The sequence below is a fragment of the Rattus norvegicus genome, chromosome 18, assembly GCF_036323735.1.
Source record: "Rattus norvegicus strain BN/NHsdMcwi chromosome 18, GRCr8, whole genome shotgun sequence".
Lineage (NCBI taxonomy): Eukaryota > Metazoa > Chordata > Mammalia > Rodentia > Muridae > Rattus > Rattus norvegicus.
The window spans coordinates 37,377,977-37,405,944 of NC_086036.1; the positions used below are offsets into that span (position 1 = coordinate 37,377,977).

The 27,968-nt window shown below is 40.3% G+C and overlaps 1 protein-coding gene across 7 annotated transcripts in view; it reads right to left on the bottom strand.

The window, feature by feature from the left end:
* The window catches only part of Mcc (MCC regulator of WNT signaling pathway), a 474,765-nt gene that overhangs the window by 335,627 nt on the left and 111,170 nt on the right, over nt 1-27,968 (bottom strand). For all 7 annotated transcript variants that reach the window (XM_039096842.2, XM_039096845.2, XM_039096844.2 and 4 more), the window contains one exon: nt 13,724-13,935. In XM_039096842.2, the coding sequence (XP_038952770.1) occupies nt 13,724-13,935 (212 nt within the window). The remainder of the gene's footprint in view (nt 1-13,723; nt 13,936-27,968) is intronic.

The following is a 27,968-nucleotide window of genomic DNA, read 5'->3' on the forward strand; positions in this document are numbered from 1 at the left end:
TTGCTGGGAATTGAACTCAGGACCTCTGGAAGAGCAGTCAGTGCTCTTAACCACTGAGCCACCTCTCCAGCCCTAGCCACATTTTTCTATGCCCACTCTTTTAACGATAAATTAGCTTACTCCTGCTCCAGCAAGCTGGGCTTCCTGCTATTTATGATGAGAGGAAAGGGGTGGTGAAACAGTGAACAGAAGCAGGGTTTTCCTATGTTAGCATAGAGAAGAAACAGTTCTGCAGAGTTAGAAGCTCAAGCAAACACAAAAAGACCCTACTTTCTTACCCGCCATTCTTATTCCACAGATGTATTTTCAGATACAAAAACATGAAGCTAGCAAACACTATTATACTAGGTTGAGAATGTACAATCCTTTCTTCTCTGCCTTTTCTTTTTTTTTAAAAAAAAGTGTCACTAAGTTTTAATACTATCCAGAGTGCTGTTAAGTGCCTTTAACCTCAGAGCTCTTTAGCAAGTTCCAGGCTAGCTAGCACTACATAGTGAGACCCTATTTCAAAATGAAAAAGTTAGTAATATCCCCATGATTAAAGATCCATTCAGATAAGTTATTGGAAGAAAGATGGAGAAGAAACCACAGCAATGACAGACAGGTTGCCACCAAGCCACACTCTAGACACAAGTATCATTTGTTTTGTGTGTAGGAAACTCCCTTCCTCTGCACAACATGAAATGAAAGACAGAAATGCAGAGATCTGGATACTATCAGGTGTCTAGAAATGGGACCACTGCCCTCCTGTGTGTACTCAAAACACTCAGCATCCTTTTGTCAGAGATGGTTATCCCAAAGACAGGAAGAGTGATGCTCTGTGGAACTGCCCAGCAAAACACCCTCAAAACTAATGGGAACTGTCATCATAAGGACATTTAGGCCAGTTGGTGATGGTGAACATCTTTAATCCCAGCACTCAAGAGGCAGAGCCAGGTGCATCTCTGAGTTTGAGGCAGCCTGGTTTCCACATTGAGTTCCCAAGACAGCCAGGGCTACATAAAGAAACCCTGTTTTGAAAATAAAAACAATAACAACAATAAAAAACCAGGACATTTAATAACTACCCACCTCACTAGTTATCAGTGTTAGTTTTCCTATAAGGTCTTCAACATGGACTTAAAAAAAAGAAAACCACTAACACTTGTTTGTAGTCAGTGTGTGTTCCATGATGTGTGGAGGACAATTTGTGGGAGTTGGTTCTCTCCTACCATATGGATTCAGAGGTAAAGCTCAGGTTGTCAGGTTTCATGACAAGTACCCTTCCCCTCTGAGCCAATTCACTGACCCCAAAATGTATTCTCCTTTTTCAGACTAACAAGTTAGCAAATGGGAAAAGGTACTTACTGTATTTCATAACTAACGTGTGCCAGGGTAGTGGTCACCTCCAAATCTGCCCTAGTATAGGGTTCTCCTTCTGTCCAAGTGAACTTCAGCAAAGGTTTTGCTCTAGGCCCTCATAATCTGGTTCCTGAAATGGCAGGCTCAGACAGTCTATTGTTTTGTTTTGTTTTGTTTTGTTTTCAATGGCCTTGTTCTAAACCAGGGGACAATGATCTATGGTGGTCACCCTTTCAGTTCTGAATGAGTGATCTTACTGAGTATATAGCAAGCCAAATGGGAAGTGGCAGATAAAGGCAGCAGATAGTAAAACATCATCATGTTGAGTGCTCAAAACACCCAGCAGAAACCAACTAGGGATGTCCCATTCGCCGTCAAATGGGTATCTTGATAGTGTCCTGGGCAAAATTCCCTCAGATGAAGCATCCAAACAAAAGAACTGATACCAACAGGATGACATTAAATTAGGTGCTTGCAACATGCAGCAGAAGCCGACCAAAGTAGCTGAGGTGGTTAGCTGGAGTTTCTAATACACTTTCTATTCACAGAGGAGCATCTCCTGACTGAGTTTCTAGCGTCTCTTTTCCCCCTGTAGACACAATTTCATTCTGAAATAAGTAATCTCTGCAGGAAATGGCTTGCCTTCTAGTCATCTGCAGGACACAATGCCTTACCCTTTTTCTTCCCTCCCTGTCATAGGGTCAAGGGGTTCAGCCTATCCCTTGACCAGGGGCCTTGGAAGACACTTTGAGACAAATATGCTTAGGTTTGAAGAGGGAGGAGAGACAATATGACTTTCAAAGCCAGCTTCTTCTCAGTGAGCTCAAATGACATGCCACATATTGCAGAGTCTTTCATCTGTTAACTAAAATTATTGCCTTCTTTCATGACTGGTTTTTCCACATGAATTCTCCATGTAAAAAAATGAATATCGTTTTCAATTGCAGCCTCTCACCCATAAAAAGGTGACTGGTAGGCATTATTACAAATCTTAGAACCTACTTCAGTAACTTTCTGATTTCCATCTTTAAATGTTGTTCCATCTTTATCTACTCAAAAACATCAAGATTTTTTTCTAATAAGATTGGAAAAAAATCAGTAGCATAGCATTGTTGGAATACCATCATTGCTCTTGGCACACAGTCTTTCACAAAGAATTATATTATGCCCTTTCTGTGCACTGTTCAGTTTAATTCTTGTCATGATTATGGGGAAAATATTATTACTGCTACATTATTGGAACACAGAGTTTAAGAAAAACTTAAATTACTTTTCTGTAGTGCTGAAAGTGCAGAGTGTATCACGGAAGTACACATCCTGGCACTCGTGGAGGGACTTCTTTCCATTAATGAAGAAATGTGAGAAGCAAAAATAGGATTTCCATGAAATTAAATTTGAGTTTTTATTCATTGACTTATACAGATAGAAACTTAATACTCGACCCTACCTACGTGTGGTGCAAACAAGTACCTTTCATTGATGAAATGATGGTGACACTGGGAGAGTCAATAAATCTCAATCTTTCAAAATGTGATTGGCCCACAAAATCATATTTTATGAGAATAAATGTGGAGTGGAAAAATAATACATTTCTGGACCAGTGTATGGTGCAGGCTCTTATTACCAATCCTGACAACCTGAGTTTGATCTCTGAACCCATATGGTAGGAGAGAAGCAACTCGTAATATGTCTGAGAGCCACTGCCACCCAGGAGCATGAAATGGCCACACAGGTGCCTGGTGGCTGTGAGAATGGCATGTATGCCCTTTGTGAATTTGTTGCCAATTGAGGACAGCCATGTTCTACCTCCAGAGCCTGACTCAGTGGCCAGAGGGAAAGAAGGGAGTTTTCTGCCACCCCTTTACCTAGTCACTTCTTTCATTTGTTACAAGGAAGAAACAGGAGCTGAGTCATGGCAAAGGGAATAAGGCCAAAGCAAGTTCAACTAGGTAACCAGGAACCAAGAACCTGTCCAGTAATAACAATCACTACAGCCTACACTCTAGATTTATGCAAATAATAAAGCAGTAATCATTCAAGAACACCTCCATGTTCACATACATCAAGAGAGGCCTTTGCAAATCCCCTAGAAGGGAAAAAAGAAAACAGCAACAAAAAAGTAAAAAGGGAAAAAGAAGGCTTGTTACTAGATTTAATGTTCTTCCCTTCAAAGTATTATAATGTCCACAAGATGTTAGAGCATAAAATGTCAAATTTATGCTAGCAACATAATTTAAAAAAAAACCCAAGAGCAATTTTACTGGAGTTTGAGAGAAAAATAACAGGACAGGAAGCTGTAAATAAATCTCAGCCACTGCCAGGAAGAGGGAGATGGATAAGAGGAAGAGAGAAAGTCAAGCTCTCTGAACCAGAAGTGAAGGAAGCAGGCAAGGTCATCACTGAACACCTGATGATGAGGAGGGTAAGAGAGTAAGAATTTAAGCAGAGAGTGTTTTTTCCCATATATGAAAAAAACTTGAGATACTAGGAAGGATCTGCAGAGCTTTTCATTTGTTAAATGTACTCATGAAGATTTTACTAACTCGATCAGTATGAAGGATTAAATATACCCCAGTAAACCACCTCTGCATTCTCAGATGGCATGTAAGTATCCAAATAAGTAGTTTTCACTTCTCATGTGGATTCTTGGGGAAAATGGCAACGGCTATATACCTGAACTTATTAAAATTAAAATAACAAATTGCAGAGTTATTTACAAAATGGCTGCTAGATTGTGGGGCTTTTAATTCCTGAGGGCCAAACTATAGTTTACATCCTGATCAAATCAAAGTCATTAATAATGTATCAATATATAATGCAAATGAACATCTGTATTCACAGTCTGTATCCTAGTAAACAGAGACTCCCAAGACAAACCAAACTATGACTGGATGTCTTAGTGAGGGTTTTACTGCTGTGAACAGACACCATGACCAAGGCAACTCTTGTAAAGTCAACATTTAATTGGAGCTGCCTTATAGGCTCAGAGGTTCAGTCTATTATCAAGGCAGGAGCATGGCAATGTCCAGGCAAGTGTGGTACAGGAGAAACTAAGATTTCTACATTTTCATCTGAAGGCAACTAAGAGAAGACTGGCTTCCAGGAAGCTAGGATGAGGATCTGAAAGCATGTGCCCATAGTGACACACCTACTCCAACAAAGCCACATCTCCAAATAGTGCCATTCTATGGTCCAAACATATTCAAAACCACAACACTGGATGACCTTTCACAGCTTTAATGTGGCTTGAAAAGGTGCCCACTGATTGCAGACTGGTAAAACCATTCTGGAAATCAGTCTGGAGGTTCCTCAGAAAATTGGACATTGAACTGCCTGAGGATCCAGCTATACCTCTCTTGGGCATATACCCAAAAGATGCCCCAACATATAAAAGAGACACGTGCTCCACTATGTTCATCGCAGCCTTATTTATAATAGCCAGAAGCTGGAAAGAACCCAGATGCCCTTCAACAGAGGAATGGATACAGAAAATGTGGTACATCTACACAATGGAATATTACTCAGCTATCAAAAACAACAAGTTTATGAAATTCGTAGGCAAATGGTTGGAACTGGAAAATATCATCCTGAGTGAGCTAACCCAATCACAGAAAGACATACATGGTATGCACTCATTGATAAGTGGCTATTAGCCCAAATGCTTGAATTACCCTATATGCCTAGAACAAACGAAACTCAAGACGGATGATCAAAATGTGAATGCTTCACTCCTTCTTTAAATGAGGAAAAAGAATACCCTTGGCAGGGAAGGGAGAGGCAAAGATTAAAACAGAGACTGAAGGAACACCCATTCAGAGCCTGCCCCACATTTGGCCCATACATATACAGCCACCCTATTAGACAAGATGGATGAAGCAAAGAAGTGCAGACCGACAGGAGCCGGATGTAGATCGCTCCTGAGAGACACAGCCAGAATACAGCAAATACAGAGGCGAATGCCAGCAGCAAACCACTGAACTGAGAATAGGTCCCCTATTGAAGGAATCAGAGAAAGAACTGGAAGAGCTTGAAGGGGCTCGAGACCCCAAAAGTACAACAATGCCAAGCAACCAGAGCTTCCAGGGACTAAGCCACTACCTAAAGACTATACATGGACTGACCCTGGACTCTGACCCCATAGGTAGCAATGAATATCCTAGTAAGAGCACCAGTGGAAGGGGAAGCCCTGGGTCCTGCTAAGACTGAACCCCCAGTGAACTAGTCTATGGGGGGAGGGCGGCAATGGGGGGAGGGTTGGGAGGGGAACACCCATAAGGAAGGGGAGGGGGGAGGGGGATGTTTGCCCGGAAACCGGGAAAGGGAATAACACTCGAAATGTATATAAGAAATACTCAAGTTAATAAAAAAAATAAATAAATAAAAATAAAAAAAAGAAAAGGTGCCCACTGTTATGTTATTTTTATTTTACTTTCAAACATTGGTAGCTTTATATACCACTCCCCATCTCTCTCTCTTGTGTGTGTCCCTGAGTATCCTACAACTGAAGTGAAAGAAAGGGAAAACAAACCAAAGAGCATATAAAGTTCATGAAATTTTTAATGTAGTCAGAGTTTTGGCTACTTTATGGATTCCTTTTTCTACCACTCTTTTCTACCTCTATTCTACCTTCCCAATTCCCCAACACTAGGTAGGAGAGAAAGAAGGCTAGAGGAGAAAGGTGGTGGTGGTATTGCTAGATGACTTCCTGCTGATTAGGGGTGTAGAGTACCATGGGGCAAGTATGATCTTTGATGTAGGATATCCAATTTATTTTCTCATTTCTTTGCTCATGACCACTTGACAAACTAAAACAGCAGCCATCAGCAATGGCCGCCACCACAGATCCTCCTGGGGCTCTAGCATTTATATACCCTTTCAAAAGTCCCCAAAATTCCAAATGTCATACACTTCTAAAAACTATTTACAGCTGTCAAAATCACACCCATGCTACAGCATGAGGCAAATCATAGTCAGCTGCTGTGGACAATCTAAAGCAACTGGGATCATACCTGGAATTAAAACAAAGCCATATTCCTCCGACATTTCTGTGTTTCCTTTTTTTAAAGAAACCAAAATTCTCACTACAGGTTGAAGCAAAAATAAGAGTGTCCCCATAAGAATAGGAATTGTTTCTCACACTGAAGCCTGCAAAGTTGTCTTCAAAGTGGCAGAAGTCAGAAAGTTATACTCAGCGAAGCTCAGCTAATAAATGGCTTTTCAAAACATAGGAGCATGTGACAGATTATAACAACACAGATCTCATTTGTTTATTTATTGTTAAATATAAGATTTTTATTATTTGAAAATTTAATGTAGGCCTACAATATATTTTGTTCATACCCCCTCCCAGATCCACTCCCCTTGTTCCTGCTTTTATTTTTCATAACTCTCCCAAGTCTAATTCCTGTGGCCCATACATTCCTAGATATGGGGCTTTCCACTGGAGCATGGTTCCCTACCAGGAGCCATATCTATAAATAGAACTCACATAGACACAGTTCTATTTTAACTTCTCATTCCCAGGTATGTTATCAGGATGAAAGAAAAGGCTCTATAGAGTCTGACTGTTGGGAGTCATCGAGTAACAAAATTTGGTCACTCAATATCTTTGGTTTGTTTAATACAGTGCTGGAGATCACATTCAGGACCTTATGCATGCTAGGGAAATGCTTTGTTGACTTTCATTTATTTCTCTTATTTTAAATTTTGAGTGTGAGTGCACATGTGTGCGTGCGTGTGTATGTGCGTGCGTGCATGAGTACAGATCCCCACTAAAGCCAGGCCAGGATGTCAGATCACTTTGAGCTAGAATTATCTGCAGCTGTGCGCTGTTTCATAAGAGTGCTGGGAACTGAACTTGGATCCCCTGCAAGAGCATTGTGCTCTCTTCAACTGCCAAGCTATCTGTTCAGCCCTGTTGGCTTTTAAAATTTATACAACTTAACCCACATCACTCACAAAAACCTTTTCTTCTTTTAAAAATGTAAATCCTTTTTTTTAAAAAGTGTACAAAATTAAATGTCAAGAATAGTAAAATTGTTCTTATGAGATAGTCTTAGAGGTGTGTGCTGCTAAGCCTATGGATCACAGTTCGATCCCTGGGACTCACCAGGTGGAAGGAGAGAAGTGCTCAAATGTTCCAGGATATGTGCACCTTCCATTGTGCATGCGCACAATACATGCATACCAACATACAAAATAAGCAAATATAGAAAAAAATTAAAAGGAAGTAGACAAAATTAAAGCGTAATTGTGCAAGCTAGAGGAAGGCAGACTTGAGCAGCCTAGAAGGACAGAGCTCTCTTCATCTGCAAAGGAGGCCAGCTTAGCGTTTTGAGCCATCATTGGAAACTATGGGGAAACATAACATGATATATTTCTTCATTGATAGCTGCTGTGTCTGATAAATGAGAACTCAAATGGGAGCAAATCCTACAAAAAGAAAAATCAATCTCAATCATTTAGAAGGGACAAAGTTTTTGAAATGTCTAGATTGTTCCTTGGCCGTTTTCTCAAAACAAAACAAATCTCCATCCCCCCTTTTGTACTTATTATTCCATTTCCCAAAAATCTGAAGGGTTACAAGTTGTGCTGAAGAATTTATTTGCAGCTGAAGAGTGCCCAGAATAGGGTGCTAATGGCCACAAAGCTCACACAAGTCCTCTAGGCCAGAGACTTCAAGATGTTAACCCCAGGTTTGGCAACTCCTTGATGATCAGAGCATCTTAAAACCAATGAAGGAAAAGTAAAAATGTCCCTATCTTAAAAACAATCCAAGGACATAACATCACTAACTAAAAAGAATACACATACATACATACATACATACATACATACATACATACATACAACTTGTGAGGAGAAATAAAGAGAAAAGTCATGGCTGTTGCTTCCCATTGAATTGTTTCATTTAAACACTTCATATCATGTGTATGGTTTCTTTTAAAGTGCGATTTTAATTCACATCAATTAGTTCTTTTATTAGTGAACATGCCAAAGCTAAGGCCATTTCAATGACATTATGGCTGAAACAATGTACACAGAAATTTATATTTTGTTCAAAAGTTTATTGGTGTTCTACCTATAAAATATCATGTTTTATGTATCATAGTCCTTAAGTATATCACTGTTTCAAAACTTTAACATTACTGGGTAGTTACAAATCTTTGGAGAAACATTTTCAGAGACTAGGCATTTTCTTCTCACCTTCCTGCTTTACCAGACTCTCACTGTTCCTTGTGGCTGTCATTCTGTAGTACTTCAGAACCACACCCATTCAACTAAGAAGAAACAAGCTTCATAGCACTTTCTTCCCCGGGTTGTTCTGCACAGTCATACTGGAGAGAGAGAGATCTTTTGTGAAATTCAAAAGTTAGGCATAAAGAAGTCACCCTTGATACCTGTTTTGAGACTCAGTCTTAGTCTACTTTGTGGGGATATCACAGAATCACAGAATACTGGATGATTGGTAACTTATAATAAACAGACACTTACGCACTCATAAGTGCATAAGTACTTTCAAGGCTGGGAAGTCCAATATCAAATGCCAGCATTTGACAATGTTTTTTTCTTTATTGCAAGGGGTAGGCACACTCTTCCAACTATCTATCTATCTATCTATCTATCTATCTATCTATCTATCTATCTATCTATCTATCCACCCACATGTGTGTATGTGTGTATATATAATTTATAATTATATATATATACATACATACCCGCATATATATATATATATATATATATATATATCCGTGTGTGTGTGTATAATTTTGGCTTTTGAAACAGGGTATCACTATGTAGCCTTGGCTGGTCTGGAGCTTGCTATGTAGACCTGGATAGCTTGGACACCTTCCTCTGTCTCCTGCGTGCTGAGATTAAAGGTGTGCACCATGACGCTTGGCACGCTTTCCTTTTTTTTTTTTAATATGGCACTGATTCTGCCTCCAAAGGTGGATCCCTTGGAGCCCAATTATCTTTTAAAGCTCCTCACTTTTAATATTGTTATCATGGCAATTAAATTTCTGCATGAGTTTTGGAGAAAAAATTCACACCAAAGCAGGTGCCGAGCACAGGGCAATTTACCTTGATTGTTGCTAATCTGCTCCTTAACAACCTGGTGTACCAGGCTTATAGCACTACAGATCTACTGGATTTCCTCTTTAAGATTTTCTGAGTCCTTGGCTAGCTTCTACATTTGTGTGAAGTATGTCCCTTATGATTAATCACTTGTGTCCTAAATCATTTGTGCCACCCTGCCTCTTCCATGCAACTGCCTGTTAACAGCATCGTTTTGTTCTGCTCCTGTACTTGGTACCTGCTTTGGCTTGAATATCTCAGAACTCATGCCAAAACTTAACTGCCATTGTAACAGTATTGAGAGGCTGTGGGACTTAGAAAGTAAAATGCTGTGTATGAATCTCCCAGAAGTTTCCCAATGATGAAAACAAGCCTATGCCAGGTATGGCTTTCTCCCTCTTACCTCCGATTTACCCTTCTTTCTCCTGTTTCATACTATGGAGGGAACTGCAAAATTTGCTTCTCTGGCAATAGAGAATGCTAAAGGGACACTGAATGAAGCTAGAAATCCCAACCTCATTGTGCTCTCTCCTGTGGAGACCAGCATTGCAGGACATCTGGGCTGTTCATTCTTGGAAAGAGTTTTGTCATTTAAGCAGTCTTTCTAAGGAATTTCACTGCTATTCTGGAGTCAGCATCTTAGTGATGTTTAGCAAGTATTGAGGATGTTCCTCAAGGATGGATGGCATCCCAGCAAGTTGGGTTGGTACTCTAGAGGGCTGCTCATCTGTTTGTCCATCCTACCAGGAACTTTTATATTGCCCAGTGGGTACCATGATCCCCTCAAAGGTTGAATCAGCCCCTGGCAGTGTGAGAACCTGCTTCCAAATGTGTTTCTTGACTGGCTGAGATATGGTGCTGCTCTTTCCCTGTGTTATTCGTGAACTTACTAGAGCTTTCTTTCTCCATTTGTGACCATGCTATGCTACTCATTAATATTGCTTATATTAGCCTTCCCCTGAGTGAATTACTGTGTGTTTTCCATCTCCAAGTTGGATGCTGACCAATGTCTTTTGCTTCTAGCTGTTTTTAAACACAACTTAATTTTATTAGTTCAGGACTTTGTTTTAGAAGGAACATAAATTACTTTTAATATGACTTTATAAATACAGGGATTGCTTGAGCATGGCAATTCAAGAGGCTATTTTGCTTTCTCTGACCACACACAAGGCTATTTCTCAAACTGGGATCGTGGATCCCTGTGAGCAGTCTCAGAAAAAAATGGTGGCTGCGTAATGAACCCCCCTCCACAAATTCAATGGTTGACACAATGACTATTATTTCTCATGGGACAAGAAGACTCCAAAGTTGCATCAGAAATGATGTGGACATAGGAAGGAGTGGAAAATTGGGAGCTCAACCTCCTGTACCAAGGTTTAAACACATAATAAGGTTCAACCTTAGTTAAAATTTTCTGTTTTCCTCTCTGTGAGAATATATGGCCATCATAGCACTTCAGTGTCTGTATTTATACAGGTTCTCACAAAGGATGACCTTTAGTATGTTCAGTTTTATTTATTTATTTGGTCATATGTGTACTTGTTAAATACTTGTGCTATTGAATCACTTCTAACTTGTTCAGTGTGTTACAATGATTATCTGCCAACACATATCACGGTTATCTTTCACAGGTTTTGATAGCCATAGACAAACAGAAAGGTCTATAAGCTGAAGTACACTAACTGCTATTATAGGAGCTGAGTGCCTGGTATTGCATAAGAATTTCCTCCGTGATAAAACCATCTGTCTTGGAAGGAAACTCATTAAAACAAAATTTTCCAGAGGAAGCAAAAGATTCTATCCAGCTAGAAAGCTTGCTATCACTCAGGAAGTACTCAATTCAAAAACTTCAGGATGTTCCCAAAACTGACCAGATTTTCAAGATCCCTCTCTCCCCAATCTTATATACACTGTAAAGACTCTGAAAGAAACTCTCTAACCAACAGGGCTGCCTTTTGCAGAAATCAGCTGAGTGACTGAGAAGAGACTCAGACCACTGGAGCTGCCTAAAAGAGAGAGTCTACAAACCAATGAGTTGTCTGTAGGCTATATAGTAAACACAGGTTTCCAGCTTTTGGATGCTGCCACTCACATTGGGGTGGGCTTTGGTTGATGAAGCTGTCTTTGAGTTATTTCTGCTCCTGTATATCTTCTCACTTATATTCCTGTAAGTAACCCCAGTGGTTGGCCTTTGGTGGTTTCCATTTTTTGATCTGTTATGAACATGTAGGTTCACATGTCAAGAGAAATGGCACCACACAAACCTGGCATTTAAGGGAGACTTTATCAAGCTAGCATCTGCTGAGACAATCTTAAGCACCATCCACTCAGGGAGGGGAAATGTATGAAGCATATAAGAACTCATTATCTTGAGTCCTTTGATCACAAAACTCAGAAGACCCAGCCAGATGAAACCTGGAGATTGTACCTGCTTCTGCTAAGGAGAGATAGGACCATAGGAGTCCACTCAGGATGTTGCTGGAAAGCCAGGTACTGCAGATCCACTTTGAAATAGAAAGCTCCTATGGTGTTCCACAGTGTATAATGTATAATGATTTTAAAGTCATCTATATTGCTATGGCATTAACTATCTTGAAAATGACATCAGGGGTTAGGGATTGTAGCTCAATTGCTAGAGTGCTTGCTTAGCCTGTACACTATCATGGGTTGAATTCCCAGCACTGTATAGCCCAGGCATGATGGTAAGTGCCAACAGTCTTAGAATTCAGGGGGTGGAGGCAGTGGGATCAGAAGTACAGGGTAATCTTTGAGCTACAAAGATTGTTGATGAGCTACAAAGCTCAGTTGATGTAGTATAGGGAAGACTCAGTCTGCTGGAAGTGATTGTAACATGCATAGCTAAATTTAGACCCATGCCAGACATATTTACCACCAATTTCCTGGTCTATTGAACACAGAGGAAACAGGTACAATAGTTATATTCATTGTTCAAACTGTATAAGGTTGTCCTTGAAGGGTGGTCAAGAAGAAATAGTACAATAACCACAGATGATTTGACAGGCCTTAGAGACATAATCATGTCCAGAAAAGGATTGTATGTACAGGTGCTCTTCATATTTTAAATTTTAAAAACATTTTAACTTTGTGAACAGCTTTAGACTTATAGAAAAGTTCCAAAGTAGCGTTCCAAGTTTGACTCATTTATTATCATGTTATATTATTTATTTGATGATCTTTGTCACAGTTCAGGATGCAACATTATCTATCAATGAGAGTATATTCCCTGGGTCTCCTTAGATTTTTATTATCCAGAATCTCACCAAAGGAATGATGTTGTATTTAGGTTATACCTTTGTAGACCAAAAGTTTCTCCTCCCAGACTTTCCTTGGTTTTAATAACCTTAGTGGTTTTGACAAATACTGGTCAGGAATTTTGTAGAATGTCATTAAGGGTTTCTATAATTTTTGCATTTTCATTATTTCAAGAGTCTTATGATTATTAACTTTTTCAAACATCTCCCTCCAAAACATATGACTAGAAAATATGCTATAACATGTCCTTATGAGTCTGCAGCCTTTATCAGAGCAAACTGGGCATCACGGTTATAAACGTGCTATCATCTGTTCAAACTTAAATTTTAAGAGCCAGGAAGGGGGTGGAGGGAGGTTAGAAGGGAGGGAGGGAAGGAGGGAAAGAGGGAAGAAGGAAGGAGGGAAGGAGTAAAGGAGAGAAGGAGGGGAGAGGGGAGGGAGGAAACTCCCACAGAATTTAGATAATAATCTCAGTATGTCTCTGAAAGGGAGACAGTCATCAACCACACACCCTCATCCCTCAACTCTGACTTAAGGAAGCCAATAATTCTTTCCCCAAGACAGTCAGCATTGATTACTACTAAGTTTTCCCATGGAAATAACCTTAAAAGTATAAGCCTGAACATTAATCAAACTTCCAATGAAACATGTTTTCTTTCCTTTTTTCCAAAGGAGTAATGTCCAAATTCAGAAACAGAAAGAATTGTGTTGGTCTATAATGTCTGGTACCACAGGAGTGTTATAGAAGAGCTGTGGTAGACTTGAGTAAATCAGACTCTACAAGAAAGAGTTAATCAAAACACCATTTAGAAGCCTGCTCTATTGTTATAGCAGGAACGGAAGTTCCTAAGCCCTTAAGTACTAAAAACTGCGGAATGCTCAACAATACCAGCAGCAATTGAAATAGTACAATATTTAGCTCGAAAGAAAAGACAATACTCAGTATACCCCTTGGAGCTTAATATTAAAATATTGGTATTGGAATTCAGACAGGTCAGAAAACGTGTTCAGTGAACAGAGAAGTACTCACGGTACTGGCCAGCTCTAGATAGCTTCCGCCTGTAGAAGTGCCAAAATTCGGGGACTGCGTGAGAAGCTTGTGGAGCACAGCCTGCTGAGGCAAAGAGCTTTCACCATACTCCAGCAGCTTCTGGAGGGGCAGCTGGCTCTGCAAGTCGGGGCTCTGGAGATCCCTGGCACCTGAATCATACGCCCAGCTCTCCCTGGTTGCTGACAAAGCACCTAGTCCAAGAGATGCAGGGAAAATAAAAAGACATTTCTTTCATTAGCCTGGGGGTGGTCAGGAAGCGATGATTTGAAGCTTCTGAGTCTTCCAGGTGCCAGCATGTGGCTCTCAGGCTGCCTGCTGAGCACTTTCCCTTTCAAATTGACACAAAGGCAGCCTGAAGGTAAAAGCAATTTAAGTAAAGAATTCAGAAATAACTGTGCAGTGAATACGCATGCCCTCCCCAACACAAAAACTTATGGGGGGCAGGGGGAGCACAGGAAAGCCAAGTAAGAAAAGAAATGCAAACTAAAGCCACATCTGTCTGTGATTTGTGCTTGGTTATTATGTTGACTTAGTGCTTGCTGGTGATTCTGAGGAAGAAGGACACAAGGTATAGACTTAACCAGGACTTCCTGATACCTCTCGCCTGGAGAAAGCTGGGCTCTGTTGGTATTAGACGCAGCCACACAGTTGAGTGGCAACAGACTAAGGACAAACTGACAAGTCTCACATCCAGGTCTTCACATAAGCCCCTCAGTGTGATTACCCCATGCCCCTTTGCCTTCTGGTAGAATCCAGGTGGGATCAGCACTTGGAAAGTCACATAGTTCCTATGGTAGAGCCAAAAGATGAAAGATGCCTAGATCCCTAAATCATCTCTCATGGGGAGTGGTCTGCTCATGCTAACTGCCCTGTGTTTTTACTTTGTGTGAATAGGAATGTAGCTTCTATTACAGTGGTTCTCTACCTTCATAATGTTGTGACCCTTTAATAGAGTTCCTCATGTTATGGTAACCCCCCATATAATTATTTTGTTGTTATTTCATAACTGTAAGTTTGCTACTGTCATGAATTATGATATAAATATCTTTGTTTCTGATGGTCTCGGGCAACCCCTTAGTAACCCCTTGTTTGACTCCCAAAAGGTCTGAGAACCACTGTGTTTGATACAATTCTTTGTGTATTGGTTAGAAGACTTGGGTGTTACCCATTACAACAGATTAAAATCTAATGGTACTAATGATTGTAATGCAATACAAATGTGTAATGAAACTCGGATCTGGAAGAGGAGCTAAAACCCTAGGCTTCCATTGTTGCCTTTGGTAGAAAAACTAGACTAGGAGAAAATCCTACTGCCTTGGATTGTACTTCAAAACAGAAGTCTCTTTTAAGTACATGTGATAAGTGGGACCTCTATCTTAGTTACAAAGAGGGCTGGAAAAGTTTTATAGAAAGGTAGGACTTTGTTAGGTAAATCATTTTTTTAAAAGATTTATTTATTTATGTATTTATTCATGTATTTACTTATTTAATGATTTATGAATGTGAATACACTGTCATTGTCTTCAGACAAACCAGAAGAGGCCATCAGATCCCATTACAGGTGGTTGTGAGTCACTATGTGGTTGCCGGGAACTAAATTCAGGACCCCTGGAAGAGCAGTCAATGCTCTCAACTGCTGAGCCATCTCTTCAGCCCCAAATAAGCCATTTTAAAATAAAGGAGGCATGTTCACAAATGTTGGGTGGCAGATACATGATCAAGATCAACAGGCACAGTGCTAAGTACTGGGTACTCAGTAAGAAGCGTGCTAAATTGTAGCTCCTGGCTGCGGAGTTTTGCAATTTTTTTATATATAGGACTTTCAGTTATAACAAAATATTGTATTGTGAAATGAGAATATAAGCAAACTATTTTGTGATTCGAGTACAGTGACTTATGGCAAACTACAAATTGTGGACTGGTGGTTCAGACATGAATATACAATCTCCATTTTGTGGATTATTGCTGAAGCTAATCATTGTGATTTGGAAAACTGTCTTCATACGTTTTACCACTACTATTCTCTAATTATCTTGTTTGGCCCAGAAGTTTCATACTGTGCTGTATGACTAGATATATCAGCCATTTTTGTATCAAAGAATACAGAACTGTTGCCATGTTTGTTCAGGGTCTGTTTCACCTTGCCTTTGTTTAAAGTAATGGTGGTACTATGCTTGCTAAAACATACAGCCTTAAATGCTAAGCCAACAGTCCAGCATTGAGATATGTCTCCAGACCTCAATGTCTCTTTTAGTAAACAGTCTATCATTTATTAATTTTTATGTATATGAATATGCTGTCATCAGACACAACAGAAAGAGGCATCTGATCCCATTACAGATGGTTGTAAGTCACCATGTGACTGCTTGGAATTATACTCAGGACTTTTGAAAGAGCAGTCAGTGCTCTTAACCACTGAGCCATCTCTCCAGCCTTCAATTATTAATTTTTAAAGAGTTTATTTATGTTATGTATTTGCATGTAGACATGATTGCAGATGCCTTCACAGACCGGGAGAGGGCAGCAGGGGGAAGTGAGTGCTCAGAACCAAATTCTGGTGGTCAGCTGGAGTAACAGTTGCTCATAACCATGGGCTATCTCTCTAGACCCGTTATTTTTATAAGGAAGGCTTTATTTTGATGTGGGTTCAAATTATCTGTCCTTCCCCTCCCTGTTCTTGTCCATGCTTTGCTAGTTGCCTGATTACCTCAGGGGTTTTTGCCATGGCCCCAGCATTATGAGACAGGAAACTGAATGAGATCAGAGTTGAACAGTAGATCTCGTCTACTAGAGTGAATGTCTAGATGGCCTTCACACACAACACAAGTACACACCTAGGTCTTCTTTCTTCCTACATCCATACTATCCCTAGCACTGCACACAGGTCTGTGATATATGAGACCTTCAATAAACATTTAGTGAACATATTGCTAAATTATGCATAGTTTTAGTGCCCCAAGGTTTCATTCTTTAATCTGGAAAAGCAAATGTGTACTACTTTAAAATATCAAAATAAATAACACACACATTTTTTCTTTATGGCAACTGAAAGCCTGACTTGCAAATAAAATGTAATAGTACTGGGATGAGCCGGTCGAATGAAGCATAAAGTATGCCATGCTCATAGGTCTTCACCCAGTTGCAAGCAGCTCTATCCAACTGCTTCATATTTATCAGCACACAAAGGTCTTACTCATTGGTTCATACTCCTGCTGAAGTGATCCTGAGCAACTGGAACATCCTGCTAAGGAACAAGTCAGTCAATATGCATTCATACAACATAAAAAAGGAAAGACACAGAAATATAGCAGTATGCTCTTTTTGTCTATGTTCTCAGCAGATTTTCTTGGAGAGGAAGCACCATTCTCAAGACAAAACCTAATCAGGCAGGTGGAATTATTTAACTGAAAAAAACTTCAAAAGCAAAGGTGTGATGATCATCTTTCTGGACTTTATGTGCCTGGTGGCTCCTGGTGGCTTGAACCTCTTGCCACTCTCTCTGCTCAGCTCCTTTTTAATTTCTGCTGGTTCCTGAGCATCAAGAAAGAAAAGACTGAAGACTCTTTCTCCCTTTCCTCATGGTTGTCTTTCTCCCTTCCTCCCATCCTTTCTGCTTGCCTGTCCCTCAACAGATACAAGAAACAGTAACATGCTAATTCGATTAAAAATAGAAATCTTCAAGTTCCTCCAGAGAACTACTAAGCCTGAAAAGCAACTTCAGGAAAATGGATGGGTATAAATTTACTCAAACAAATCCATAGCCTTCCTCTACTTGAAGGATAAACAGGCTGAGAAAGAAATTAGAGAAATGACACCCTTCACAATAGTCACAAATATCATAAAATACTTCAGTGTGACTTTCTTTAATCAAGCAAGTGAAATATCTGTATGACAAGAACTTCAAGTCTCTGAAGAAAGAAATTGAGGAAGATCTCAGAAGACAGAAAGATCTTCCATGCTCATGGATCATCAGGATCAATATAGTAAAGATGGCCATTTTGCCAAAAGCAATCTACAGATTCAATGCAATCCCCATCAAAATTCCAACTTAATTCTTCATAGAGTTAGAAGGAGTAATTTGAAAATTCATTTGGAATAACAAAAAACTCAGGATATCGAAACTATCCTCAACAATAGAAGGGCTTCTGGGGGAATCACCATCCCTGACCTAAAGCAATATTACAGAGCAATAGTGAAAAAAGTGTATGGTATTGGTACAAAGACAGGCAGGTAGATCAGTGAAATAGAATCGAAGACACAGAAGTGAACCCACACACCTATGGTCACTTGATTTTTGACAAAGGAGCCAAAACCATCCAATGGAAAAAAGATAGCATTTTCAGCAAATGGTGCTGGTTCAACTGGAGGTCAGCATGTAGAAGAATGCAAATTGACGCATTCTTATCACCATGTACAAAGCTTAAATCTAACTGGATTAAGGACCTCCACATCAAACCAAATACATTCAAACTAATAGAAGAAAAAGTGGGGAAGAGCCTCAAACACATGGGCACTGGCGAAATTTTCCTTAACAAACTAGCAATGACTTATACTCTAAGATCAAGAACCTATAAATGGTACCTCATAAAACTGCAAAGCTTCTGTAAGGCAAAGGACACTGTCATTAGGACAAATCAGCAACTAACAGATTGGGAAAAGATCGTTACCAATCCTACATCTGATAGAGAGATAATACCCAAAATATACAAAGAACTCAAGAAGTTAGACTCCAGAGAGCCAAATAACCCTATTAAAAAAGGGGTACAGAGCGAAACAAAGAATTCTCAACTGAGGAGTATCAAATGGCTGAAAAGTACTTAAAGAAATGTTCAACATCATTAGTCATCAGAGAAATGCAAATCAAAACAACCCTGAGATTCTACCTCACACCAGTCAGAATGGCTAAGATAAAAAACTCAGGAGACAACAGATGCTGGTGAGGATGTAGAGAAAGAGGAACACTCCTCCATTGTTGGTGGGATTGCAAGCTGGAAATAAGTCTGGAGGTTCTTGTACATTGGACATTGTACTACCTGAAGACCCAGCTATACCACCCCTGGTCATATACCCAAATGGTGCTCTAATATACAACAAGGACACATGCTCCACTATGTTCATAGCAGCCTTATTTATAATAGCCAGAAGCTGGAAAGAACCCAGATGCCCTTCAACAGAGGAATGAATACAGAGAATGTGGTATATCTACACAATACTCAGCTATCAAAAACAATGACTTCATGAAATTCATAGGCAAATGGATTGAACTAGAAAATATCATCCTGAGTGAGGTAACCCAATCACAAAACAAAACAAAACAAAACACATGGTATACATTCACTGATGTATATATACATTCACTGATGAGTGGATATTAGCCCAAAAGATCGAATTACCCAAGATATAATCCACAGGCCACATGAAGCTCAAGAAGAAGGATGACCAAAGTATGGATGCTTTAGCCCTTCTTAAAAGGGCGAACAAAAATATTCATAGGAGGGGATATGGAGACAAAATTTGGAGTAGAAACTGAAGGAATGGCCAGTTAGAGTCTGTCCCACCTGGGTATACGGTCCATAGATATATATACAGCCACCAAAACTAGATAATATTGATAAAGCCAAGAAGTGCATCTGACAGGAGCCTGATATATCTGTCTGCTGAGAGGCTCAGCCAGAGCATGTCAAATACAAAGGCGAATGCTAGCAGGAAACCATGGAACTGAGAATGCAGTCCCCATTGGAGGAGTTAGAGAAAGGATTGAAGGAGCTGAAGGGGGCTTGCAACCCCATAAGGACAACAATACCAACCAAACAGAGAACCCAGGGACTAAATCACCACCCAAAGAATATACCTGGACAGACCCATGGCTCCAGCTGCATATGTGGCAGAGGATAGCCTTGTTGGGCACCAATGGGAGAAGAAGCCCTTGGCCCTGCCAAGGCTAGACCACCCCCAGTACAGGGAAATATCAGGTGGAGTGGGAAGGGGAGATGGTTGAGGCAGGGGAATACCCTTATAGAAGTGGGAGGGGGATGGAAAGTGGGCTTATGACCAGGAAACCGGGAAAGGAAATGACATTTGAAATGTAAATAAAAAATATCCAATAAAAATAGAAATCTTCATTTTAAAGAGCTTGACTTGTGATGAAAGGCTGGAATAGGTTTGAAGACATATCTGGGGCATTGGGAGTACTTCCTTCCTCACTGTAGCACTGAGGAAGGAGGTTTATTAGTCCTCTCTTTAACAATACTTTGTCATTCACTCTACAGTGCCAGGAGAAGAATTCTTTATTCTCTCTGTAATTCCATTTTCTGTATTGACATGAATGTTCTTTCCCCACAGCAGTTGCTCCTTGAGAGAAGGAATTTGGTGAATGTACCATTAGGCTACAACTCTCCCAGTTGTTGATATCTTAATATTTACCAGAACTGTTAAGTCAAAGAAATATTGAGTGATTTTAAACTGGATGGCATCCAATTGAGTTGTTGGACTTAGAGGTCCCATGGAAATCCCCAAACAAATCAGGCTGTTGCTCTTCCCAAACTGACAGGAAAGCCCCATTGCTGAAGATGACAGCCATATAATTCATTGAAGATGGAGAGGTCAAGCTGGTGCCAACATAGAGTCTTCATTCCTATGTTCTGGTGTCTTTGGTATGGGAAGGGACTCTGTAGATTACCAACCCAGCCACAACTCTTTGATGTACAATGCTGCTGGCTGGAAAATATGCAAAGGAATGTCAGACAAAGCTTGTGGAAGCAGTCAACTAAAGTCCGATTGGGTTTAAGGCCTTAAGATCGATACCTAACACTGCTTGGGTGACCGAAAACCTAAGACTAGATACCTCAGGGACATAAGGTAAAACCAAATACTACTACTCAAAAATAAAGAGAAATAAAATGACTCCTAACCATATTCTGCCAAACCTATAGATCAGTGCTTTATTCAGCTTTCATCAGAGACCCTTTTTCCTGAAGCAGATCTGAACAAATACAGAGACCCACAGCCAGACATTACACCCACAGCACCTTGGAGCACATTCTTCAATGGGATGCCTCAATCAGCCATGCCCCTCCAAACTCCTACGGGAGGCAGAAAGAGTGTAAGAGCCAGAAGGAATGTACGACGTGGATACCAGAAAACAAGGCCTTCTAAAGCAACCGAATTAAAGCACATATGAACTCACAAACATGGAGGCATCATGCACTGGGCTTGTGTGTGTCTGTACCAAGTCCTTAGCATGCATTATGGCTTCCAGCTCAGTGGGTTTTTTTTTTTTAATACATAAAAGGCTTCCTGAGTGTGTACAAGCATGCGCCTCTAGTTCTTGTGCTTTCTCTTGGACTCTTCTCCTTCTTTTGGCTTGATTTGTCCAACTTCAGTGAGCTGGGTTTTGTTTTATCATAGTATATTTTATTTTGTTCTGTTTTGTTGCTATCTCTTAGAAGCCTGTTCTTTTCCGAGAGGCAGAAATGGAGTGGACCCTGATGGGATGGTAGGAGGTGGGGAGGAACTGGGAGGAGTAGAGAGAGGAGAAACTAAAATCAGGATATAATATAAGAGAGATAGAAAACCTATTTTCAACAAAAAGGGGATAAAGTGTGATTTCCATATGATATGGATTGTGTTCAACATTTGTACATCGGTAAACTCAGGAAGAGAATGATCCATGGACAAATGAGCATTCTTGCATAAAATGGCACATACCCCACTGGCCTAATGTAGCTCAATGGGCCCACTCAACCCTGATGGGATCCACATTACTCTGTCTTTACTACATGCCCAGAAGGTGAGAACCAGAAATATTTAATGAATGAGTATGAAGTGTCAATGTTTATTGCTGCTTAGATTTTTTTTAATGTTGTCTCAAGTGTGATAGCATCTGAAGATTCTGAGTCTTTTCTTTTTTTCTGTGTGTTGGGATCAAATCCAGGGTCTTACACTTGCTAAATCAGTGCCCTATCACTGAACCACACACTACCTCTCCCTTCTGTTTTTTTTTATAACATCTTTTATCACTAAGACATGTATAATGAATAGATAGACATCCTTGGTTGGTTGAAGCAGAAATGGTCAGCATTCTTCTGTTCACTTGTGAAAATGTTCTGTCTATAACAACCACTAAGCAGCTGCTCTCAGAGTAGGAATCTGACTGTCTGGCATCCCTAGACTGAGGTTCAGTGCCATCCCTACATATACAAAGCCAAACAAAGCCATCTTACCAGCCATTGCATCTCTGCAGGGCTCTCCGGTGATAGACCTATGTGTCTTTACAATAGTAAGATTGAATACTGAGTGTTAAAGGCAGACAGTAGAAAGTATAAACATTTTGTTAGTCAGAATAGCACAGGGATGGATATGTAGCTAAGTAGTAAAGTGGGAGCTTAGCTATTGAACCCTGGGTTCAGTCATGAAGGGCTCGTTCCCTCAGAAAACAAAGGAAAAGCAAAGAACACATGTCAGTTTGGCTTGTTTATAAAATGCAGCTGGGAAAGTCCCGCTCTGGGAGAAAGCTGGAACAGAAAGAATGCCGAGCATGGCAATTCTTGCACTGTAGGTACTTGGCAGCTACAGGCTAGTACTCTAATCTCATCTTCCAAATGCCACCCAGGTTGGGCTCCAAGGCCTGCAATTACTGTGCTTATTCACTAAAGGTGTTCTGCCATCTTCCCAGAACACCTCCTTTGGTGTACTTGAATTCACCTTAAAGGCAATAACAGAACTCCTGACTATAGGCAAAGCAGTGTGTGTGTGTGTGTGTGTGTGTGTGTGTGTGTGTGTGTGTGTGTGTATTACTCTGTACTATAGTCTATGTAGTCTATGAATAGCAATTATTTTTTCCAATTTTTTAAAACAAGATATTTTTCTTTAATCTTAATTTTAGGAATATTGCTTTCTTATTTTTTCTTGGAATCATAATTAAAGAATAATTGGGATTTTTGTCAGGTGTGGTGACCAATGACTGTAATACCAGCACTCAGGAGGCAGAAGTGGCTGGGTCTCTGAGTTCAAGAACAGCCTGGTCAACATAGTGAGTTCCAGGACAGCAAGAGTTATATAGAGATATCCTGTCTGAAGGAAGGAGAAAAAGGAAGGGAGGGGAAAAAGATAGAATTAGTGTTTTCTAGTTATATAGCTTAAAGTCAAATGAGAACTTTATCAGGTCATTCAACCTTCATGACAATCTCCTTGCTTTTAAAATGAGGGTGGACAGAAATCAAATGAAAACATGAGGAGAACCTAAGACAATATCTGTAAATGTTAACAGTTATGTGGTCACATTTATTCCATCCATTTTAGGCACAGTGAGCAGAGACACAGGAGACAGGAACTTGCTCAGCTCCTGCAAAGTAGGTGCTATGATTAGTAATTCTTATAAAACAAAACCTTGGACACATAACTAATGCCTGAAATATCAAACTTAATAAATAGTAATGTAAACAAAGTGAAAAAAACCAGTATGCCAATGCCAAAAGTTACTTTACTCTGATTATGAACTATTCCATTAATGTGCCCTGAGGCTGGTGAGATGGCTCAGCAGGTAAGGGTACTTGTCATCTAGCCTAATGACATGAGTTCAGTCCCTGGGTATCACATATAGAAAGAGCTGATACTTACAAGTTGGCCTCTGACTCATACATACCCATACATTTACACACACACACACACACACACACACACACACACACACACTCACACAAGACAAAATAAATAAAAATAAAAACAGTCTTTGGTTCTGGGTTGGATATACTTTGCTTCCTTGTTCTACTTGGGCAACTCTTAGGAAAGTCACCTTTCCTAAAGCAGAGGCTAGCTCAGTGAGGAACATGCCCATCTCTATGATGGTGGCAGTTTAGAAGCTGGGAAGTTATGACAGATATAATGGACCCATTCAGTGGCCAGGATCCCTCTACCTTTCTTCCTGTTCATCCTTTATGTGAAGAATGGCTTCTCTCATCCCAGTGCAGGAAGAAGACAGTACAGTGTCTTAAGGACCTGGTGCCTCTATTAATAGTACCATGTGATGCTGAGTACAGGTAATGGTAATGTATCTTTCAATTATGTGGATGGTTCAAAGAACATTGCTTCATTTATGACCTTCAGTGGCAAGAAAGGAAATTCTCTTTTCCAAGTTCCAGAAGCATCTACCCCTCTGAATCCAGAGCTAACACAAGAGGAAGAATTACAGGAGAACATGAACAAATTGCCTTCCAGGTGTCAGAGTTTCCTGTCACAACATGCTTACTGTGTCTCAATAGTACCGTGACAACAGAAGCAGCAGGAAGGTACTTTGTCCGCTAAAGGATCAACACAGAGGTTGCTCATTTATTAAATTCAACCAGTGCTTAGCACCAAATTCAGGATCCTGGTTCCCACAAAGGACACAGACCTCTCTGACTTCAAATCTGATAGCAAATACAGGCCAATTATCTAAACATCTGTGCCTGAGATAGGGGATAGATAAATGCTGCTTATTCATTCTTTACCAGAAAACATAGACATAAAGCACTTGCTTTGTTAAGGGGACCTTAACAGCTTTACCTCTTCGGTGATAAGTTAGTTGTGTTTGCCCTAGGCTAGCTTTATACTGGTACTTATTGGTATCTTATTCTAGCTGTGTTTTGTCTTATGTATTCTTGCTAGGGGCAATGTCCTGAGTGTCAATGTAACCGTCAAAATAGAGCGAGAGATGCATTATTAGGAGCTTCAATCTCTCTCCCTTCATCTCCCTCATACTGCTAATGGGTGACAAGAAAAAGAAGCCAGGAAGTGCATTTTTCACACTGAAGTGTGTTTATTGCACCATCACCATTAGTGGATATTTTTAAACACCCTGCTGTGCACCAGCAAGTTCAACAGTCCTTGATGTACTTCTCCACAGGCTGGGGGAATAAACACTTTATAATTCTCTTCCAGCTCTAGTTTCTATTGTTCTCCTCTGCACCAAATTTAATATAAAAGGCGAAGCGTGTGCCCTTTGGCAGTTAATAATTTAGTTAGGGAAGCACAGCTGAGGCTAGCATCTTTAACCTTCTACAAAACAATTAAAATAATACTTGGCAGCTTATTATCTTGGGTTGTCTAAACTAGATGAAGGGAATAAGCAAGGAGGTTGATTCAGGGCTAAAGAATTCAGAGGAAACTTTAGGGAAGAGCGTTACAAAGAAGAGCCTAAAATAGGAAGAACTGTTATCTAAATTTTATTGAACTGGACAGAAGGCTTGGTCCCTTAGGCTCCTGAACTGGTTTGGGATATTACATTGCAATTTCCCTCTCTTACAAGGAATATGGAAGACCTAGATATTAGATAATCCTGGGTGTCATTCTTTTAGCTACCGTTGACGGGAGGGTGTGGACAGGGACATGGCTCACCCAGACTCGCTCGCTGTGAAGAGAAGCATGCCACACAAGCACTGGCTGGCATGCCCAGAGGACCTGCCCTATTTCTTGGCTGAAACTCAGCCTAATCCTAATGGCAACTGCCAGGGAGGAAAATATGTAAATAGAAATAAAATGATTCCAAGTCTAGCTTTATAGCAAAAAAAGAACTATTATACTTTATTCCTAAAAGGTTGGGATTTTTACCCTTCATTTGCTTTTTTAATGGGGTGGACTATATCACCTAAGTATATGATAATGTAAATGTTAACCCACTTTTCATTTCCAACTAGAAATGCATGGCATGTTCTGTATACACGGCTGTTTATGACTCACTAGTATTGGTTTATAATTTTTGTATCTTGGTTGAAAAGTAGAGTTGCTTTGTAATTTCACTCTCTGTGTCCTTGTGGGGATTGAGTCCTTTCCTTTCCTTTCCTTTCCTTTCCTTTCCTTTCCTTTCCTTTCCTTTCCTTTCCTTTCCTTTCCTTTCCTTTCCTTTCCTTTCCTTTCCTTTCCTTGTCTTTTCTTTCATTTCATTTCCTATTTCTATCTTCCTTCTTTCTTCCTTTGTTTCTTTCTTCTTTCCTTCTTTCTTTCTATTGTTTGTTTTTTGGGGGGAGGGTTCTGGTTTTTTGTTTATTGTGGGGTTTTTTTTTTGTTTGTTTGTTTTCCTTGAGACAGTATCTCATGATGGAGTTCTAGTTTGTCCTGAAACTTTCTACATAGACCAGGCTGACCTCAAACTCATCAGAGATACTCTGCCTCTTTCTCTAAGTGCTGGGATTAAAGGCATGCACCCCGTGATGTTTTTGGTATTAAGATGTGTGTGAGTCTACACAGAAGTGCAATTACTTGCTCATTGGGCCTTAGGTAGCTTTTAGGATTGAAGCTATCTGGGCCTATTGGGAAGATTCTTTTTAAATCATTGTTACAATTTTATTTGTTGTTATAGAATCCCCCAGATTTTATATTCTTTAACGAATCACTTTTATACTATTTTTTCTGATAAACATGCCTGTCTCTTCTAAAATTTTAACAATATTTTCAGAAAGCTACTCCCAATGTTTCCTTGTGGTTTTATGACTGTAGCATACATAGCAGCATCTCCCCTTGCCTCCTGATACTGGCTAGAGAAACCCCTCTCTTGGCCCCATGGCTTGTATACTTGGCTAGCTGGCATACAGCTGATTCAGTTATACATATGTGAAGCCGTCATATTGCACATGACCTCTCACTAGCCCGGTGTACTTCCAACCAAAAGTTCCAGACATGTCTAACAACAGTGTCTAGCAGCTGTGCTGTCCTGGTATGAAAAACAGCCACTGGGGGAGCCCTGTTTTCTCCTCCAAGCATCCACCTGGAGTATATTCCTGGACTTCATTTGGTAACGGATTGCCTGTTCATCAGGGAAACATTTACGTTCAGCTGTCTATTCTGGCTGTCTGACAGACACCACCCCACCTCCACCTGCCTTTAACAATGATTTGTGCTAGGTGACATAGCCTACAACTACAGTATCAGCTGCCTGGGAACCTGAATAATTAGACCCCCTGCCCCCCCCCAAAAACCCAAAAAACAAGAAATTTGTGTCTTTTCTTTTTTAACTTTAGCATTTTTCCCAGAGAGTTGGCAATTTTTATCAATTATTTTTTATTTGAATCTTTAATTGCATGTGTGATATGACAAGGATAGAAGGCACCTATGGGCTTTTTTCTTTTTGTGAGGTACCAGGGACTGAGGGATGCCGCAGCTTCATGCACAATGAACATAAATTATCCCACTGAGCTCTTTTCCTAGAGGAAAACACAAAAGCCTGTCAGGCTCAAGTCTTCCTGTGTCTAGTTCCTAACAGACCTCCTTCCTTCCCATCTTTCTCAATGCAAGGTTATTCCCCGGTTCTACCTATATGATCATCCAAAAAGGAAGATTAAAAGAGAATCTTTTTAAATATTCACTGTGTAAGTGTGGAGGTTGTGGAAGTCAGAAAACAACACATGGGGTTCAGGGATTGAATTGGGTGGGTCTTCAGGCTTGGTGAAAAGCATTCTTTTTTTTTTTTTCATCTTTATTAACTTGGGTATTTCTTATTTACATTTCAATTGTTATTCCCTTTAGGGATTTCTGGGCCAACACCCCTTAACCCATCCCCTTCCACTTCTCTATTCCCCTCCCCATCCTCCCCCCATTACCGCCCTCCCCCCAACACTGGGGGTTCAGTCTTGGCAGGACCAAGGGCTTCCTCTTTCACTGGTGCTCTTACTAGGCTATTCATTGCTACCTATGTGGTTGGACCCCAGGGTGAGTCCATGTATGGACTTTGGGTAGTGGCTTAGTCCCTGGAAGCTCTGGTTGGTTGGCATTGCTGTTCATATGGGATCTCAAGCCCCTTCAAGCTCTTTCAGTCCTTTCTAAGATTCCTTCAACAGGGGTTGTGTTCTCAGTTCAGTGGTTTTAATGATGGCATTCGCCTATGTATTTGCTGTAATCTGGCTGTGTCTCTCAAGAAATATACATCCGGTTCCTGTTGGCCTGCACTTCTTTGCTTCATCCATCTTATCTAGTTTGGTGGCTGCATATGTATGGGCCACATATGGGGTAGGCTCTGAATGGGTGTTCCTTTTGCCTCTGTTCTAAACTTTGCCTAACTATTCCCTCCCAAGGGTGTTATTGTTCCCCTTTTAAAGAAGGAGTGAGGCATTCACATTTTGGTTGTCCTTCTTGAGTTTCATGTGTACTTTGGATCTAGGGTAATTTGAGCATTTGGGCTAATTGCTCAAATGAGTGCATACCATGTGTGTTTTTCTGTGATTAGGTTACCTCACTCAGGATGATATTTTCCAGT